This window comes from Lithobates pipiens, unplaced genomic scaffold (genome assembly GCF_037356315.1).
Source record: "Lithobates pipiens isolate NorthernLeopardFrog02 unplaced genomic scaffold, aLitPip1_a1.2 Scaffold_22, whole genome shotgun sequence".
NCBI lineage: Eukaryota > Metazoa > Chordata > Amphibia > Anura > Ranidae > Lithobates > Lithobates pipiens.
In genome coordinates this window covers 101,348,441-101,368,315 of record NW_027507784.1, presented here as the reverse complement: position 1 = coordinate 101,368,315, position 19,875 = coordinate 101,348,441, and the positions used below count along the sequence as shown (strand labels likewise).

General features: G+C 39.2%; 1 protein-coding gene across 2 annotated transcripts in view; it reads right to left on the bottom strand.

Moving 5' to 3' along the window:
- The window catches only part of ITGA6 (integrin subunit alpha 6), a 135,064-nt gene that overhangs the window by 8,388 nt on the left and 106,801 nt on the right, over nucleotides 1-19,875 (bottom strand). The window contains exons 16-25 of one of the 2 annotated variants that reach the window (XM_077448007.1): nucleotides 19,362-19,445; nucleotides 14,993-15,072; nucleotides 14,732-14,809; nucleotides 14,387-14,489; nucleotides 11,553-11,726; nucleotides 10,489-10,590; nucleotides 8,575-8,685; nucleotides 8,393-8,491; nucleotides 6,526-6,651; nucleotides 4,404-4,535 (exon numbers count right to left, since the gene is read on the bottom strand). In XM_077448007.1, the coding sequence (XP_077304133.1) occupies nucleotides 4,428-4,535; nucleotides 6,526-6,651; nucleotides 8,393-8,491; nucleotides 8,575-8,685; nucleotides 10,489-10,590; nucleotides 11,553-11,726; nucleotides 14,387-14,489; nucleotides 14,732-14,809; nucleotides 14,993-15,072; nucleotides 19,362-19,445 (1,065 nt within the window). In that variant the 3' untranslated portion in view covers nucleotides 4,404-4,427. The remainder of the gene's footprint in view (nucleotides 1-4,403; nucleotides 4,536-6,525; nucleotides 6,652-8,392; nucleotides 8,492-8,574; nucleotides 8,686-10,488; nucleotides 10,591-11,552; nucleotides 11,727-14,386; nucleotides 14,490-14,731; nucleotides 14,810-14,992; nucleotides 15,073-19,361; nucleotides 19,446-19,875) is intronic. The other variant, XM_077448006.1, reaches the window with a different exon arrangement.

Genomic DNA, 19,875 nt, shown 5'->3' with positions numbered 1-19,875 from the left:
GGCTAGTATCAGAACCAGATACACACAGGTTACATACGCCATGAACGTTAGAGAGAGAGCAATAATTCTAGCACTAGACCTCCTCTGTAACTGTAAACATGTAACCTGTAAAATTAAAAGAGGCGCCTATGGAGACTTTTTAAGTAACGAAGTTTGGCGCCATTTAAAGTGTGATAGGTATCTATTTACTTGGCGTAACATCATCTTTCACATTATACAAAAAAAATCAGGCTAACTTGAGTTTTTTTTATATATATATAAAAAAACGCGTTTGAAAAAAACGCTACGCAAATACCATTTAACATAAAAAGTTGCAATGGCCACCATTTTATTTAGGGTGTCTGCTAAAGAGAAATATATATATATATATATATATATATATATAAATGTATGGAGGTTCTGAGTAATTTTATAGCAAAAAGATGATGATTTTTACATGTAGAAAAGAAGTGTCAGAATTGGCCTGGGTGGCAAGTGGTTAATTACCATAAGTAAGTAATATACAAATAATTATTATATATTATTTTTAAGGTAATTTACTATATTTTCAAAAACTGTACTCAAGCAGGTGGCTTAACGTACAAATTACTGGAGTTTGAAGTTATAACTTCCAACCGGTAATTTCACAGTAAATAGATAAATATTAAATTATTATGTTATAATATATAGCATATAAATATATGATTTAGCTTGATTAAAACAGTATCTTTTAAGCAGGCAGTGGATTCTCATTCTCCCTCTTAACTGTGTGAGAAAAACATTGGATTATGGGTAAATCTTATACACATAAACTCATGCTTTTTACTGCTAGCTAAGAGGCTGGGCTGGAAGGGAGCATGTGTCTTTTAGGCCGGGTTCACACCGTTGCGATGCGGGAACGCTGCGAATCCGCTGCGTTTTCCCGCATCGCATTACTCCCGCCGGCAGTTCACACTGCCCTATGCGGACGGCTGGGAGTGTCAATGATATGTTAATGACACCCCCAGATCCGTCCGCATATCGCAGTGCGATCTGCCGACTCGCACAGGAATCGGATCGCATGGTGTGAACCCCCATGCGATCCGATTCTGTTGCGGACCAAAAAAAGGGTCCCGTGCGAGTTTGCTGCGGGACTGATGCGAATTCAGCCATACTATCTGTATGGCTGAACTCGCATCGCTACGGAGATCGGATGTGATTTGCGGTGCGAATCACATCCGGATCTCCCCCCGCAGCAGTGTGAACCCAGCCTTAGACACATGCCCGTTTCTATGACACTGCAGTGAGAGGACAGCCTCCACTGCAGCATTTTTGGTCAGCTTGTTCCAATGGTGCTTTACCATTGGTCCAAGGCTCCAATCTGTCCATTAGGTTCAGTGCCTCTGACAAAAAGTGAGAGGCACTGTGAGCTCATCCTCTCAGTCTTGTATTTAAACTGGCTGCTCTGTATATAGCCTCTGACAGGCTGCACAAGAAGCCCCATATCTCTGGAACTATAGGTGGCAGGAGCCCCAAATGTTGACCAGTGGTGGGGTAGGACTTCAGATAGACCAGTTCGTCAAGCTATGACCCTCAAAGCTCAATGTTTTTTTTTGTTCATGGCAAGTGAGGCTCTGCATCACCCGACTGCACATCCCTGTTACAATCTGACCATACAGTTTTTGTACAATCAACTTTAGATCTATCAAAACTATATAATATAATGACAAACTGAAACAATCTAATCAATCTAGCAGGTCCCTGCACTACATATAGTACTTATTAGTTGATTTAAAGGAGACTGTACAATCAGATTGTAAAGTGTGTGCTGAGCTTTACACTACTGTCTGACTGACTATGCTGCTGTGCAAAGGTGTCTCTGTTGCTCCTCCAACCACAGTACAGACACCCCAAGACAGGAAGCATGCTACTAGCTGGAGCGCCAGGTAAAAATAAATGGAAAAAAAAAACCTGATGCAGACACCACATTTAATAATTGACAAGCTGCATTATACTAAGTTTTTGATTTTGGGATTAATACCACTTTCATTTTGTACAGGAATAGGTAATGATAAGAAATTAAAGCAATTTCAAAAGTCAGCTCAATGTCCTGCTTTACAAGATCTAAACCTGGAGAAAGATGAAATAATAATATTACCTATGCACTGTTAATTGCAATGTATTTTTTTTTTTTTTTTTAGGAAACAGATAGGAGAGCAAGTTACCAGACCCAAGGCGGTAGTAGACGGCAGAAGGAATGAGTTATCACTTATGCAGGATAACAAGTAGGAATATTTGGAAAGAACAGGACCACAAAGCAGAGGAGTTATTATTACCCGAGACAAGTAGATATGTATTTGTGCTCTGTATAACTATAAGCAAGCCTAAACAATATAGTTGTATGATCCTTAGAACAGATCATATGAAAACATACATTCTACTAGCATAGTAACTGCCAATAGTGTGCAAGGTGTCATTTGAGGAGACTTAGGGGTTGATTTACTAAAGGAAAATATACTGTGCACTAGAAGTGCAGTTGCTCTAGATCAGAGGGGAAGCGCTGCTGATTTCTATTATCCAATCATGTGCAAGCAAAAATGCCATTTTTTATTTTCCTTGCATTTTCAGATTTAGAGTGGCTGTACTTGCAGTGCACAGACTATTTACCTTCAGTAAATCAACCCCTTAGCATCCTATCAATCATTACTATATTAGTCAATTCAGATAGTGTTGCAAATTAATTGTATTATAATAACATTTTATATACATTTAAAATCGTGTTTTGTAAGAGGTTTCCTAAGTAATTGAAATAGGCTCCTGCCTATGTGATGTCCTAGTAAACACCTACAAACTGTATGTATATGGGTAGAGGCACTAAGGGAGATCCCTGTGTATAATGGAGGAACTGAGGAGGACTAATATCTGAATACACAGAAGATCTGAGGAGGACCCTGTCTATGGTTAGAGGAATTGATGAGCATCCATGTGTACTGTTAGAAAAATGTAAGAAATCCTATGTGCAATGGTGAAGGATTTTAGAGAGATGATGAGAGGAATTATGAATATATATGTATAGATTGACAAACTGAAAAGGATGTATGTCTATGGAAAGAGGAGAGTCTATGAGTAAGTGAAAATAAACCAATAATGACTCATGTGCTTGGGTTACAGGATTAAGGAGGGACAACGTGTATGGGTCCAGGAAAGATGGAGGACCAATGTCTAAGAGTGGAGGCATGCATGGTTAGCATGATGCAAGTAGTCCTATGTATACAGATAGTGTGTATCATTTTTAGGTATGAAGAAATGCCAATGTTTATAGGTGCAGAGATATACAAGGGCCCATGTATATGGGTAAAGGGATGAAGGAGGGCTCACATTAATGGATAGAGGGATGCAGTTGTACCCATGTGCATGGGCTGGGGAGATGAAAGAGGAATCATGAGTATAGGGGGAGGCATAAAGGAGGACCCATGTGTATAGGTGAAGAGATGATGGAGAACTTATGTGTATAGATGGCGGGTAAAGGAGGACCAATGTGTATGGATGGAGAGATGAAGAAGGGCCCATGTGTATTGGTAAAGAGATGATGGAGAACTTACAGTATGTGTATGGATGGTGGGTGAAGGAGGAGCGATGTGTATGGGTGGAGAGATGAAGAAGGGCCCATGTGTATAGGTAAAGAGATGACGAAGAACATATGTGTATGGATGGAGAGGTGAAAGAGGACCATTGTGTATGGGTGGAGAGAGGAAGAAGGGGCCATGTGTATAGCTAAAGCGATAAAGAAGGGCCCCTTTGTTTAGATGGAGGGATAACAAAGGGCCCATATGTGTAGATAGAGGGGTAAAGAAGGACATGGGTGTAGGGATATAAAATAGACCATATGTATAGGTGGAGGAATAGAATAGGATCTACAGTGTGTGTATGGGCCTTTTCTAAAGAGATTGTATTGAGCAATTATATCTGTGCCCATGTTCCACACTTAAGCTGCATCTAAACTTTGAATCACTATTCTATTACCACATCAAATTCAATGCACATTAAAATATTTGGAAATTAAAACTACACATTGTTAATAACTTCATTCTAATACAAAGTACACAAAAATCCAAAGAGTTAGTCTTGCCATGAAAATACGTTCACTCTTAACCTGATTTCTTTATACTTTGCCAGATGAAACACCTAGTTAATGCCATCAAATAACATTTTAGAAGAAAGAAGTGTAAGTATGAATTGTTTAGTCATTTTACATGCATGAGTAGAAGTCTGAACTGGGTGTACATAAAATCAACACATTTTTGAAGTCTCCCAGAAAGGCAAAGCACAGTAAAGATATGCATTCCGCTGATTAATCAAAGATAGCTCAAGCAGCTGATATGTTAAATTTGAAGACCTTGCAGCCAAACCAACACCCATAAGCTATGATTGAAACAATCAATTACCAAATCACAGAACGCTGATCAATACTATGCGTCAGATGTCAGCCTCTCTTTATCAGATGGCTGAGTATGGATTTCAGCTTTGTGATATGAGGCATCATACTGGTCTTGCTTACTTCTCTTGAAGAAGCCACACTACAAAGAATCAAGGTGATTAGATTGCATCGGATGATTTTTCAATGATTGGTGAAATGAAAACATACAAAATAAAAACAACAGTTATCACAATATGTTAAGATAAAATGCTATGTGTAAATGACACATGAATTGTAATTACATTTAAAAAAAATCCTCAGTTAAAATGGATGAACCAAACATGGCAATCTGCACATGATAAATGATGGGACCACATATAGGTCATACCCTACACCATCACGTTAACTGTTTTCCCTTTCAGATTGCTCAGCATCTACCACTTATTGATGGTAAGTTAAAAAATGAGAGATAGAATGTTACTGTAATATTGGTAATACGTGCCATGATCATTTTAGATAAGATTAATATCTTGGTGATGATGAACAGTGTTAGGGTAGCAGATCTGTTAAAATTCTTTGATCTCAAAGTGTACTTGCCAGGAAGATCAGAATAACCATACTAGCAGTAGTGCAAAAACTGTGTACCTTTGAAAAGACTGATTTCTGTGCTGCTTGGGGATCCTAGAACAGGGACTTCCAGGACAAACAGTATTAAAAACCTGGAATAGGTTTTACCTTTTTTCTCACGCTCACTTAAAAAAAAAGTGTTTTCATTGCAGTCTCAGCCCCCTTTAGAGATTTGTCACTTTGACTTCAATTTCACACATTTTTCTAGTGGGGACATAGGGTTGTGCACTTTTCAAAGTGCAGTTGCCATAGAGGTTAGTAAATGGGGTAAAGCTTCAGTTTGCAATCAATATCCAATCACGTGCAAAGAAAATAAAAAATATAAAAAATAGATTTTTTGCTTGCGCATGATTGGATGATAGACGTCAGTAGATACTGCACATTTACTAAGCTCTGGAGCAACTGCACTTTGCAAAGTGCACAGTCTATTTTCCTTTAGTAAATCAACCCCAAAGACTGCAAAAAAAAAGAAAAAATACTAATAGAGGTTTAAAAACATCCCACTCTCTCCGAATAATGGCCAGTCTCACAGGCCAATAGTGAGGAAAGATAGCAGAAGAAGCAAAGTGTTGACTTTCTAGATGAAGTCAGAATTTGCATAGTAAAGCACTCAGGGTTTTAGGACTCCCAGGATGTGCTACTACTTAAGCTGATAGGAACCTGAGCATGAGTATTATAAATTCCAGGTACCAAAGAAAACATGTCTGTGACCAAAACTTATTTATGTTACAAAACGTTGAAACCCCTGTCAGTTTTTTTTTTTTTTTTTGCAGTGGGGTTGATTTACTAAAGGCAAATAACTGTGCACTTTGCAAAGAGCAGTTGCTCCAGAGATCAGTAAATGAGTAGAAGCTCTACTGACTACCATCATCCAATCATGTGCAGGCAAAAATGCTGTTTTTTAAAATTTTCCTTGCACGTGATTGGGTATTTTTTTGCAAAGTGACTTACAACTTACTCACAACTGCACTTGCAGAGTGAAATTGCACTTTGCAAAGTGCACAGTCTATTTTTCTTCAGTAAATCAACCCCAGTGTGTAATTTTTGAGCTTTCCCCTCACTTCTAGTCCCAGAGACACAATAGGAAATAGATAAAAATCTTTCTAAAGTGAGGGGAAATACCGTCTTAGATCCCCCCCTTACATACTGTGGCTTTAATAACTGATGACTATGTTTTGTTTTCTGTAGCTATCTTCACATGGAACTCTAGTTGTGAGTTATCCCCACCATAAAACCCACGTCCCCAACTGTCGTTTGTTGCCATTGCAAAGCATGAATGTTTTATGCTTTAGTGTGGAATCCAGTTGTGGTAACCCTCAATGTTACGTGGATAGATAAAGAAGCCTAAGACCTTCATTTGTGAAATCAGCAAACAGGAATCCAGTAAATTATTCAACCCACGAACATCCAGTCAACACTAAAATATCAGTTGTAGGTGGAATAGGTCCTCAAGAGTGTATTGCTCCCAAAATGCAAATCCTTGGGTGTGCAGTGGATATGATTGTTGACTATTATATACTCACCTTCCATAAAATAAACACTACTAGTGCAAGCAATAAAATTCCAGAGAGTATGGCAAGCAGGATGATCCACCATGGTACTCCTGTGTACTGCGCTTGCCTCTTCTCCGGGAAAACCGTAACACGCACCTGCACAGGTGAGAAATACAGTGTTTGTCTTGGTTTACTACAAAGACTTTATTACAAATATATATTTAAAGATTTTAGGACAAAACTGTGATAGGTACAACGAAACTCAAAGAAATAAATACCCTGAAAAAAAGCTTTCCCTAATTGTTTGTCCATTACTGTTTCACATATGCACATTAAAGGCCTAGCCACATTTTCACACTGTAGCAACACATGGTAAAACGCAGATTGTAGTACACATCACAGCAACCCATGGCAACATCAGTACAGTACGCAATGTAATGCCCCGTACACACAATCGGACTTTCTGACAACAAAACCGTGAAATTTTGTTTGAAGGTTGTTGGCTCCAACTTGTCTTTCATACACATGGTAACACAAATGTTGGCCAACAATTACGAACGTAGTGACGTACAAGACGTACAGCGAGCTGATAAAAAGGAAGTTCAATGGTCACACACAACCCTTTGGGCTCCTTCTGCTAATGTTGTGTTTGGTGAGCATTGATTCCGAGCATGCGTCTTTGTACTTTGGACTTTTGTCCGACAGACTTGTCTACACACGATCGGAAAGTCTCGACAACACACATTTGTTGGTGGAAAATTTGAGAAAATGCTAGCCAACATTTGTTGGTGGAAAGTCTGACAACAATTGTCTGATGGAGCATACACTCGGTCGCACTTTCTGCCAACAAGCTCACATACAACATTTCCCGTCTGAAAATCATATCGTGTGTACCTGGCATTAGAGTACCTGCTCAGCAACACACCACAACAAATGTGCATTTTGGTGTTCTGCATTTGAAAAAAAAAACATACATTTTTATGGTGCAGTAAGGTGTGCTGCCAGTCAATTCGACATGAGCAACATACACTATAACACAATGAATTATCCCAACTAAATGGACTCTGAAACCCTGCCTCATACCGATAAGCAAAAACATGTGTTTTGGTTATACATATTTTTTTTATAAATACATATAACTGACATTTTTATATAGATTTTTTTTGGGTTGTATGGTTAAAGTTTAATAATATCACATTTATTTATATTTTGCCCTGATGAAGGAGACACAGATTCCAGAAATGATTTGGCACGCCAGGAATTTAAATAAGAATTCCAAAAATATATAAAGATTGCCATGGCATAGTACATTCCTTTGGACATGGGCACTGCTTCTCCTGACCTATTGGAATGCTCCCATTCCTGGTATTCCCCTACTTCTCATTGGTCAGGAATCCACAAAGTAGTAAAGGAAGAAAAATACTTTTGTGAAGCCTGTCCCTCCAAAACAGCCTTCATGTCAACAATGGCAGCTGCTATATTTCTAATTTGACCAGTTCTTTTACATGTTAATAATATTACCAAAATATGTTAATATTTTAAAAACATTATTTCTATGAGTAGTATGAATAATTATATGTGCACACATATTTGCTATTTTTTTTTTGATCTGCAGGAATCATGTTTTTTTGATCTTTAGCTGTGCAAGTCTTTGGGTCAGTTTAAGCTATACTAAACAATAACTCCAGGAAGCTTATCCAATAATTGGATTTTCCCGTAGCAGATATTACAGATACTAGACGGACAACCAACAGATCTTTTTACAAAACATCAGCATGAAAATAGGGCACAACAGGAACATAAAATGTAAATGTGTTACAATGTGTCCTCCCTAAAGAACCAGTATAATTCTTATTAAAGCATGCTAATATAATGAATTGGGCATAATGTCTTTTACCTGGTAACCCTCGTTTGACAATTTGATGTTCTCCGCTTGTGTATCAATACTGATGGCGGCTTTCACTATAATGTCCAGATAATTCATCTTTGAATATTCCTGGTAGCAGAAAGGAAAAGGATGATTAACTAAACTTGCTCTATTCAAAAGTGGTAATAATGTATATGGGGTTGCAGTGTTACCTCTATGAAGGTGCCATTCCATAGTCTTGACCGCACTTTAATGAATGCATTGATGTCCAGACCGGCAAGGGGGCATCTAATTGTAACACATTTTGCATGGTTTTTACAGTCCTACAATCAGAAAAGAGAGAAAAGGTGATATTAATCATTAGTAAGGTTAGAAACTACTTTTTTTTATGCTAACATAACATGAAGGAAAAATGTAATTAAATAAATAAATAAATAAAATAAACTGAACATATTAGGTTCTTATTAATGGCATAAGTAAATGTGATAGTTGATCTTATCATGATTTTTAATAGTAGGGGCATTAAAAATGATGAAGGAAAAATGCAAGAAGTGAAGGCGCTACAAGTCTTGGAATATTTGCGTCTGCTTTAATAAATTGTGGCGGGAAGGCAAATTAAAACCAAGTGAGGTGAAGTGAACAGGAGAATGATTAACTATAATGTAAAGATAGAATACAGAATACATTACCCTATGAATTACATGAAAACATCCAATCAGAAGCATCGAAACTTGGAAAAAGAATCTTAGTTTTTTTCCCCCATTATTGGATGAGCGCAGCTTTACCTTTTAAAAAATCAGGTCCTTAACAGAGCTAATTTATTTAATAAGCATGTAGGGTCCTGGTGCCCAACCTGCAGAAGTTTGGCATTTATTATGTGGCCCTTGGGGCCCTTGCAGACAGTGATCTGTTTTAGTGCTTACTTAAGTGAGTGAAAACAATATTCTTTAGAGTGGCTTTGAAAAGATAAAGTGGAAAAAAATCCCTAACTATAACTATTCTTAACCATCTCAAGTCCAGACACTTTCACCCCCTTCCAGTCCAGGCCATTTTTCAGCTTTCAGCACTGTCATATTGACAATTACTCACTCATAATTACAATTTCTAAATCATGCAACACTGTACCCAAATTCAATTTGTACTGGTGTGGTGGTGATCAAGGACATTGTGAGTGGTGTGGTGGTGATTAGTGACACTGTGAGTGGGTGGCAGTGATTAGGGGAAATACCAGTGGTGTGGCGGCGATCAGGGACACTGGGATTGGTGTGGTAACTGGTGTGCCGGTGACCACAGACACCGTAACCAGTGTGCCATTGATAACGGATGCGGTAACTGGTGTGCTGTTGATCACAGGCACCACCTGGTGTGCCGGTGATTGTGGATACCATACCTAGTGTGCCGTGATCATGGATACCATACCTGGTGTGTCGATGATCACGGACGCCATAACAGCCATGATGGCTGTAAAAGCAATCATTTTTCACTCTCCGGCTGAATTTCTGCAGCCATTGAGAGATACAGTGATAGCTGTGATTGATTACAGCTATAACATGGTACAGAGCTGCTGTGAATGGCCTTGTTCCATGTGATGTCTGTGGACGAGCACAGAGATACACAGTAGCAAACAATGTTGCCAGGAAAGGGTGTTGTTTACTACTGTCCATATGATTGCTAAATTGCTACAGCAATCACATGGTACCAGGGCTGCCCACAGTGGCCTGGTACAGTGATCAGTGTTCTGCTGTGTGGTGGACACAGCAGAACACTGTGCCCCAGTGTTCACCAACTCCTGTAGAATGTTTGCTGTCATTGATCATCTCCAGTTGCAAGTCTTATTCAGCTTAATGGAGCATTACATTCAATGAATATTATGTGCATTAATATGGTACATGTAAGGTGATGTAAGGGATCTGCACTTAAGCCCCCATAGTAAGTAGGTTGATTACCAGTGACATAAGTTATATATACAGTACTCATAAATATATATCTTGAATAACAGGGTTGTATTACTAAAGCTTTTCCTCAGGAAAATCTAGCATGATATGCACTATCCTGCTTACATTTCTATATACCATGCCTATTGTGGGACATGCAGGGACTTGTCACACATTGCTGGTCCACCTTACCAGTGTCATGTATTTCCTTTCGGAGAACAAGGAAAATGATTTCTTATCCTCTTCAGGTTGCCTTTCTCCGATCTCCCGCCTCTTTCGACCTTTTCCAGATTCCTGTCAGAAATGAAACATAACATGAACCTCAATGACATGGCTGACCCTTGCTATTATCACATTAGGGGTCTATGTATAGAAAATTTTACTGTATGAATGTGTCAAACAAATCTTCACCTTTAAGACTCCTTTCACACGGGGCAGAATCTGCTTTTTGCTCAGCAGGGGGATCTGTCCACTGATTATGCAAAGTCAACACAGACACAGCCCTCTCTGCTCTTTGGGCATTTAGGTGTAAACAGACTGGCTGCCCGTTTACACCCGACTGTCCTCCAATCCAATCCACCTAGATGGAGGGGAATGGATCCCCCTACACATTTTTTTTTTAAATCAGCATATTTGATAAATGCATTCGGCTTGTCATATAAGGATGAAATCCACGTCAAAAAATGCGTCCAAACCCCCATTTTTGAAGAATATATTGTAAGTATGGCCATGAGACAGTGTCAAATGCTTTTTTTATATCGAGCGATAAAAAAAACGCAGGTAAACGTCTGGATTTAGCGACATGGGCTAGTAAAGAAGCTCTATGAATTCTATCACTTGTTTGGTGCGAGGGGATAAAACCAACTTGATCTCGATGAATAAGTTTGCCTATTACTTGATTCAAGAGAGTCGCAAGTATTTTAGCTAAAAGTTTAATGTCAATATTAAGAAGCCAAATAGGACAGAATTTTGTCCTATTTTGTTTTCCTTGTAGCCGGTGCTGGCTGACATATGGAAGTTTATGTGACCGGACCAGCCTGAGATTAGCTAAGTATAGACATCTTTTTTACACAGGTTAGTTAGTATACAGTAGGGAGTAGGATTAGTTACTATCATGGAATTCCACTATAGGCAATCTTCAGTGAATATTCGCTGCATCTGTGCACATAATTGACACATTCGCACAGCAAACGTGTTATACATCGCATTACAGTCTACAGACCCTGTAATGCCTCACAATGTTGGAAGCCACCTACCAGCAAATTCAGTTTGTTAATTTCCTCCTTAGGTTGACAAGACACAGGCTCCAAGCCTTGGGAGTCTATTTTTACAATGTAAAGCAGCCATTTTCCATTCATGATCTCTTTTGGCCAGTAAATGTCTAAAAATGCTGTACCAAGAGCTTTCAGGGGCCGTCCGAAATTAGTGATCTGCAATTAAAAAAGAAAGAAAACATAAGAGTTGTACCTCAGTCAATCCCTGTGCATGCCTCCACCCCCCCCCCCCCCCCCCACACACACACACACACACACACATGCACGCACCTAGTATAAAACATAATATCGGAAGAGTGCCCGTGGTTTTCCCTTGACCTTAAAGCCCATTCACCACAATGTTGTGCACTCCAGCATATTCCCTGCTATGTGCTGTATTAAACAGTCAATTCAAAATTAATAGACTGAAATGCACCACAATAATAGAAAACTGCATTTTCCTGCAGCAAGACACACACGATACCGTACTTTGTACTGTGCTGCGAAAAGCACCGCAGTGGAGCCATGCACACAACATTCTTTACCGTAGCAAAATGGAGTACATGGGCCCTTATTGGCCATACTTTTTGGCATGCAAAGAGACACAGAAGCTGAGGTGGGAATAAGGTGTGCTAGGACTTGTAGTTCCAACTCAAAACTGAGCAAGTATTGGGACGTCTGCCTTTACACGCAGATGAACTTTAATGGCATCCCAGTCTTAGTCCGTTGGGTTCAGTACTGAGTTGGCCCACCCTTTGCAAATATAACAGGTTCAAATTTTCTGAGAAGGCTGTCCACAAGGTTTAGGAGCGTGTCTATGGGAATGTTTGACCATTGGGTCAACGCAATAATGAACCCTACAGACTAAGACTGGGATGCCATTAAAGTTCACATGTGTGTAAAGGCAGGCATCCTAATACTTTTGGTAATACAGTGTACCTCCAGTAGGACCTCTGGATAATATTAATTGCACTTATCTGCAAAAAACAAAAATACTACAATAGTGCAGTAACGTTTGACCAAAAAGTGCTTTTTGTATTTCGCGGATTTGTACTACAGTCCCTTTAACCTCCCTGGCGGTACGATTATTTCTGATTTTAGGTGCTTAAAGCGATACAATTATTTTGCATGGAAATTTGGCGTTTTATATTGTAGTCCTGTAATTCTTAGGAATAACTCACTTAAATCTGTCCAAACAAGAGTCTAGTAGAAATCCCGGGTATGATAAAGTTTGAAAAATGAAATCATAAATTATAATATAATAAATAATTATAAATAATTATACCAAATAATAATATAATAATAATAAAAATGATTCAATAATGTAATCAAATCAAAAACACAGAAATTTGCTCAGTTGCAGAATTGTTGCTGTCATTACTTTTCAGTATTTGACGACGGATCTCCCCACAAATCACTATCACTCAATTCTGCGAGTGATTCTAATTTATTATCGCTGTTTTCTAGCTGGTCTAAAACCACTTTTGCTGTAAAGGGACAGTTTTGGTTGCTATGGACAATCTTCAGTTTCCAAGCAGAAAGAACTGTTTTTATATTATAAAACGACACGCAGGGCACTGGGCAGACCACTAGGGACAAAAGGGATGTGAAATAATTACATACAGCAATGTAATCTGTAAGATTTCATTATGCTGTATGTAATTTGTGTGTTTTACTTTTTGAATTTGGCACCGTTGCGTTACAATGCTCGCAGGGAACGGAGCCCGGCTCCGTGATAGATCGAGCGGAATACGAGCCGCTCACACAGCGGGGGGACATCGCTGAATCCAGGGGATAAGGTAAGTAAACTCATCCTGGATCCAGCGATGCAATTCCGAGTCTGGCTCGGGGGTTACCGCTAATGGTTCTCAATTTTTATCCCGAGCCAGACTCGGGAATACCGCTAGGGGGGTTAACATGGTTTCCTATGTAACACATTCTGTAGTGAAAATCTGCAAAATGCAAAAGGCACTAAAAATGCATAGGTGTGAATCAGGCCTAAGGCCTTGTTCACACCACATTCAGTCCAGTACGTTTTTTTTCCCTATTTCAGAAACAAATGGATAGTAGGTTATATGGTTTCCAATGGAATAGTTCACACCAGTGCATTCCAGTTCCAGAAAAAAGGTAGAACATGCTGCATTTTTTCTGCACTGAAATGTAGTGGAATGATGTAAAATGCATCAAAAATGCACTGAAACGCACATAAAGGCACAAAAAATGCACCAGACCACACATGTCCCCATTTAAGACAAAGAAAGAAGAGGGGAAAAAAAGGTGCTGGAAAGCATCAAAAACTCATCAAAAACACGCATGGAGAAATGCATCTGGACTGCGTTGCTATGGTGTAAACTGGCCCTAAGGCCTGATTCACACCTATGCATTTTTAGTGCTTTTTGCATTTTGCAGATTTGCACTACAGAACATGTTCCATAGGAAACCATGGTAAATGGGCTGTAGTGAAAATCTGCAAAATGCAAAAAGCATTAAAAATGCATAGGTGTGCATCAGGCCTAAAGCTTTCTAAATAACTGACCCAAGAACATGTACTCTAATCAGCCACCGTGGTTTTTACTTCTCCCATGCTTTGTTAGAAAGTATTTAAATCAAAGACTGAAAGGCAACTGGCATTGTATAACAAGGTCAGCAATGGCAGTCCTAATATCTTTTTCAGGGCACCGTTGGGGTGTCGCTATTTGTCATCGGTGCTCAAATAAATTCACAGTGAACTGAAGAAATTATTGTATGTGGCATTACATGTTTTGATCAGCAGGGGGCGCTCCAGAATAATAAATAAAACAAGGCATTCGTTCACATAAACAAATCACAATACTCACTCTGAAATCAAAGTTCACCAAACTTCCAATATCGTCCTCTGTTTTCATGCCACTTTCTCCAACCACACTTCCTCCAAAGTACACCTGAGAGGGATCGGCAACCCTTATGAAAGAAAGAAAACCTATTAGAGTAAGGTACTTTAATAGTTACATGGTCTGGTTGAAAAAAGACCATCAAGTCCATCAAGTTCATTTGGTTTCGATTTGAAATGAGCTGCTTGCTTTATTTTTCTGGAAGGTACATTGCCTTTGGAACAGACTGCTTGCAAAACGAAATTTACATTTATTTGCAATTGTAAGACAAAGAACGAAGTTTTGCTAAACTTTATTTGTTCGATAACTTACCCTGATACTGACAACAGAAGCTCAACAACCACCCGGGCTTTAGCAACTACAGGGCCCAGGTTAGACTGAGAGCTTGTCCTGCAAAAGAAAAAAGAAAAAGTTCTTACATATGTAAGGAATTGTTAAATACTTATTTTTTAAATTACGCACCACACTGCCCAATACCGCAGCTGGGAACGGACAGATGCTGGAGCGATAACCCAATCACCCAATCACCCAATCACCCAAACCTTTACTATATCAGTAAATAAAAACACATACGTTTCCAACATGAGTGGAATCTGAAGTTCCTTGGTGTCAATTGTTATTTCATTTGTACTCATAACAAGATAAAATGTTACCTGGAAGAAAGCAGAGACGGATTTTTAATTAGCAGCTTGTTTTATGCGTCATTAGTTCACTTTGAAATTGCAATTTTTTACCTTTTTCTTAATCTTATGCCCCGTATGCACGATCGGATTTTCCGACAACAAATGTTGGATGTGAGCTTATTGGCAGAAAGTCCGACCGTGTGTATGCTCCATCGAACATTTGTTGTCAGACTTTCCACCAAAAAATGTTGGCTAGCAGGTTCTCAAATTTTCCGCCAACAAATGTTTGTTGTTGGACTTTCCGATCGTGTGTACACAAGTGCATCGGACAAAAGTCCAAGCATGCTCGGAATCAAGTACGAGCCGGAAGCGCCCGGTCTTGTAAAACTAGCAGTCGTAATGGAAATATCAAGTACATCTTGTACGTCACTACGTTCGTAATTGTTGGCTAACATTTGTGTGACCGTGTGAATGCAAGACAAGTTGGAGCCAACAACCTTTGGACAAAAATTCACTGTTTTGTTGTCAGAAAGTCCGATCGTGTGTACGGGGCATTAAAGTTGTTGTAAACCTCTGATATGAAAAATGAACAAAGCATATCCCTCTATATTGTGTACTTGTCTCAATCCAAAGCACTGAATGTGTTTTCTGTCTGCAGTCTGGTTTCTGATGGGCTGTAAATGATAAGCAATTTACGGGTAGCTGGTGCATTTCCCACCCTAGTCTTATACTCGAGTCAATATGTTTTTCCATTTTTTTGGTGGTAAAATTAGGTGCCTTGGCTTATATTCAGGTCGGCTTATACTCGCGTATATACAGTAGTGTGATTTTAGAAGTAGTTCATGCATTACATTTTCTGGACTTCAGAACAATTCACTGCCATAGACTATAATGTAAATTGTGCTGCAAATTGTGCCTGTGTCCTTATCAGCACTACTTGAGCCTGAAAGAAGTTAAATATTAGCCCTTTGCTAGTTAAACTTTTGTTCACAGCATCACTGTTCCTTCCTGTGACATGGACAGCCCATCATGGAAGTAGCACTGAAGTTGTATCAAATTGTTACAAATCCCACAGAAGTAGTGCTGAAGTAGTGGTCGAAGTTGGGCTTTAAATCACATTACTTTAAATCGTACCCGGTGTTACCGCAGACTTAGGAATTGAGAAGGATCGTGAAGGCTAGGGGAGCTCCAGCACCCAGCCTGTGATTGACAGCCTCGGCTGTGCATGTTTCCCTATGATTGTGTAGAGGGGGTTGTGTCCCTTCCCTCCACTCAGGTCTCCTAAGTCTAGTGACTTTATTGAGTTGATGTACAACCACTTTAAAGGGTATGTTCACCTGTATTACACTTAAAACTTTTAGCTAGCCTGGTGGTATGAGTCAACTGGCTTCTTAGTATATAACCTGGATACTCCAACAACGATATCTCCAAGCCATAATTCCCATCTCCATTTCTGTTAACCTGGAACCTTTGAGTAATGCCCAATTTTGTGTGTTCCAGCTCCTCCTGCTTCTTTCTCTATGATATAAAATTTAAAAAAAATACAAAGAAGAGATTGGGTTCTCCTAATAATGCCCAAATCTGGTGTGCAGTCCCAGAAACTTACCAACTCCCTAACAAATAAGCAGATGGTGTAACCTATCAAACATCTTTCAAATTTCTGGAATATTCGTTTTGGGTGGACAAGAAGGCAATATTTTTTTCAGGCCGGGTTCAAGCAAGCTGCGGCCGTGGCTCGCAGAGGGGGGTCCGATGCATTCCTGTCCGGTGCGAATCAGGTCTCAATTTTTGCCTAAATTTGGACCTGAAAGGGAGCCAAAGACGCACAGGACCCTTTTCCAATGCAGACCACAGTCGACCCGGAGGTGTGTGAATCGGCTCCTTTCAGAGCCGGTGTCCTATGATATAGAGTCCCCCATCGGATAGTGTCCACTGTGTACTGCGCATGCGCAGTACACAGCACACACAGATTCCGAAAATAGCCGAAGATGAACGGCGCCTGCGCTGTGAGTCCAGGTTCTAGCCCCACCATCCAAGTGGACATAGAGTTGGAATATAAAAGAGCCGAGCGCATTGAGGCCATGCCCGAAGTGTGGCGAGGGGCTCTCTAATATCACCAGCCCTATGTCCACTTGGATGGTGGGGCTACCACCTCAACTCACATCATCGTTCATCTTCAGAGATTTTCCAAAGCTTCCTCTGCTCCGTGCTGCGCATGCGCAGCACAGGGCGGACAGTATCCGATGCCAGGACACTATATGGCAGAACACCGGCCACACTCTCCTGTTATGCAAATTGGATGCGAATAAATCCGCATCCAATTTACATAAGTGTAAACCAAGCCTTAATTGAAAAAATTTACGTTAGAAGCTGATTGGCTGCGAGATATTTCACTCTCCAGTTTTAGTAAATCAAACCCAAAGTGTATGGATTCAAAGGCTTTTAACTGCAGGATTGACATACTAGGGGATATTTACCAAAACTGGAGAGTGCAAAATCTGCTGCAGCTCTGCACAGAAACCAATCAGCTTCCAGGTTTTATTGTCAAAGCTTAATTGAACAAGTGGAAGTTAGAAGCTGATTGGCTACCATGCACCACTGCAATAGATTCTGAGTGTCCCAGTTTTATTAAATCTCCACCGCTATGTCCCTTGCAATAAAGAATTATGAATTCTTACCTGCCTGTTTGCTATTTTCCTGACAATGTATACTGAGCATATATGCAACACAGTGTACAGTTTCAGCATATGCCGGGATGAATGAACTCCTGTGTATACGCGGGAGCTATGTCATCTGGGCACAACCAATCCAAATGCCCAAAGACCCCAATCCCAACAGAAGGTCGGGCAAAGATGTCATCAGTGAGGGAGCCCATGGACATCATAATGCTGGAGGGGAGGTGAGTATAGTTCCACTTTAAGAGAAACATTAAGGCTGCCATTACTGACCTCCCATTCTGAAAAAACGAGTTGCCTGACTTTCTCGAATTGTCTTTCGTTTTACTTTTGTAGTTTGTAAACTGTCCCGGATCACTTGCTCAGAAAGTACAGAACTCCACAATGTAGATTTATATCCTTTGTGGTTATTGAGGAATATATTTTAATGAAAGTTTTGTTCTGAGTTCCACTTTAAAGTGGTAACCCAAAACCAAAAATGTAATATATTGCAGCTTACCAATCATTACATGCAGTGGCTGCATTTGTTTTCATGTTTTAGTCTTTTCTCCCTCTGTGTTTTCACCTGGTGATCTGGCCAGTTACACACCTCCTGTATTACAGTACACAGAGACAGCTTTGGAGAGCAGCATTGTCAGCTGGGGGAAGGGGAGTGTTACTGGTGCACTAGCAGATTTAGATACACTAACAACTTAAAGCCAAACTTCAGCTAATACTTCTAAAGCAGTTAAAGCAACAGTTTTTTTCTTTTGTGATAAGGGTTTTACATAAATAAATAAAATCTGATCAGCTCTGAGGAAGTCGGTCTGTCCCCTACGTAAGCCTCCCAACCATAAAAGTGGAAGCTATCACTCACGGCTGGAGTTGGCGTTCAATATACCCATTTTATATTCTTGTTTGTGAGTACAATATTTTTTTTGACAAAGTCCCATCCGTTGCTCCCTTTTTTCTAAATATTGAACCCGGGATGGAGGAGGGGATCTGAACGGCCCCTACTACCTCATTTAAAGTCCCAAATATTGTTGCTCTTTTTCTTAATCATTTTTTCTGACATTCAATTAATGGTTATGGTGCTAATGCGCTAGGCGTTTGCGCCCTTCTGTTTTTGCATTGTAAGCACTCCTGTCAGTAGCAAATAGTTTGTCTCAGCTCTCTAACTGCTACATTTGCATAACAATTTGTTATGGGCTTACTGGCTAGATCACCAGGTGAAAAAAAAAGAAAGCCTCAAAATGAAAACGAATGCAGGCACCACATCTAAGAATTGGTAAGCTGCAACATAGTAATTGTTTGCTTTTGGGTTTAATACCGTTTTAAGCTTGTAAACATCTTAGAAATGTTATTGCTATATACATAAAGTATTTACATTTATAAATAAATGTAAAAAATAGTAAACAAAATAGTAATATAATAAATATATAAATAAATAAAACATTTATAAAATATAAAATTATATTAAATATTATATATATATATATATATATATATATATATATATATATATATATATATATTATATAATATAAAATAAAATTAAATATAATAGTAATAAAATAGTAAAACGAATAAGTACAATATTACAATAATTATAACTGCAATAATAATACAAGTGCATGACAAAAAAAAACGAAAATGATCACATACGTTGGCGTTTCTTTTGAAAGGGTTTGCAAGGTCGCACTCCACTATTGTTCTGTTTACACTCGGTACGCACAAAACCTGTTTTTCCTGTATTGTAATAAACGTAAAGAATAGTATTAAAGATCTTTGACCGCAGAACAGAAAAAAGGACAAAGTCACAGGAGAGCTTTTCATGTTGATTTTTCAGTTGAAACTCACAGCAAGCAAATTCCCAAATGAGCTTCTAATCGCAGTTAACTCTGGCGGGACGCTTATGGGAAAACTCCGATCCGATCAGACACGGGAGGAGATCACAAGCATGAAATTTCTCATATAAAACCAGCTATGGTCACACTTCAAGTATATGTATGGGCAAAAACTTCATGCATCACTGCAATATATTTACTTTACACCAAGTTTTATTCCTTTAAAAATGACAACGCTGCCCTTGCTGCGCTGAAAACCCAAAAATTATTACCAGCTCTGTCTGCCATTGTTAGACATAGTTACATAGTAGGTGAGGTCGAAAAAAGACACA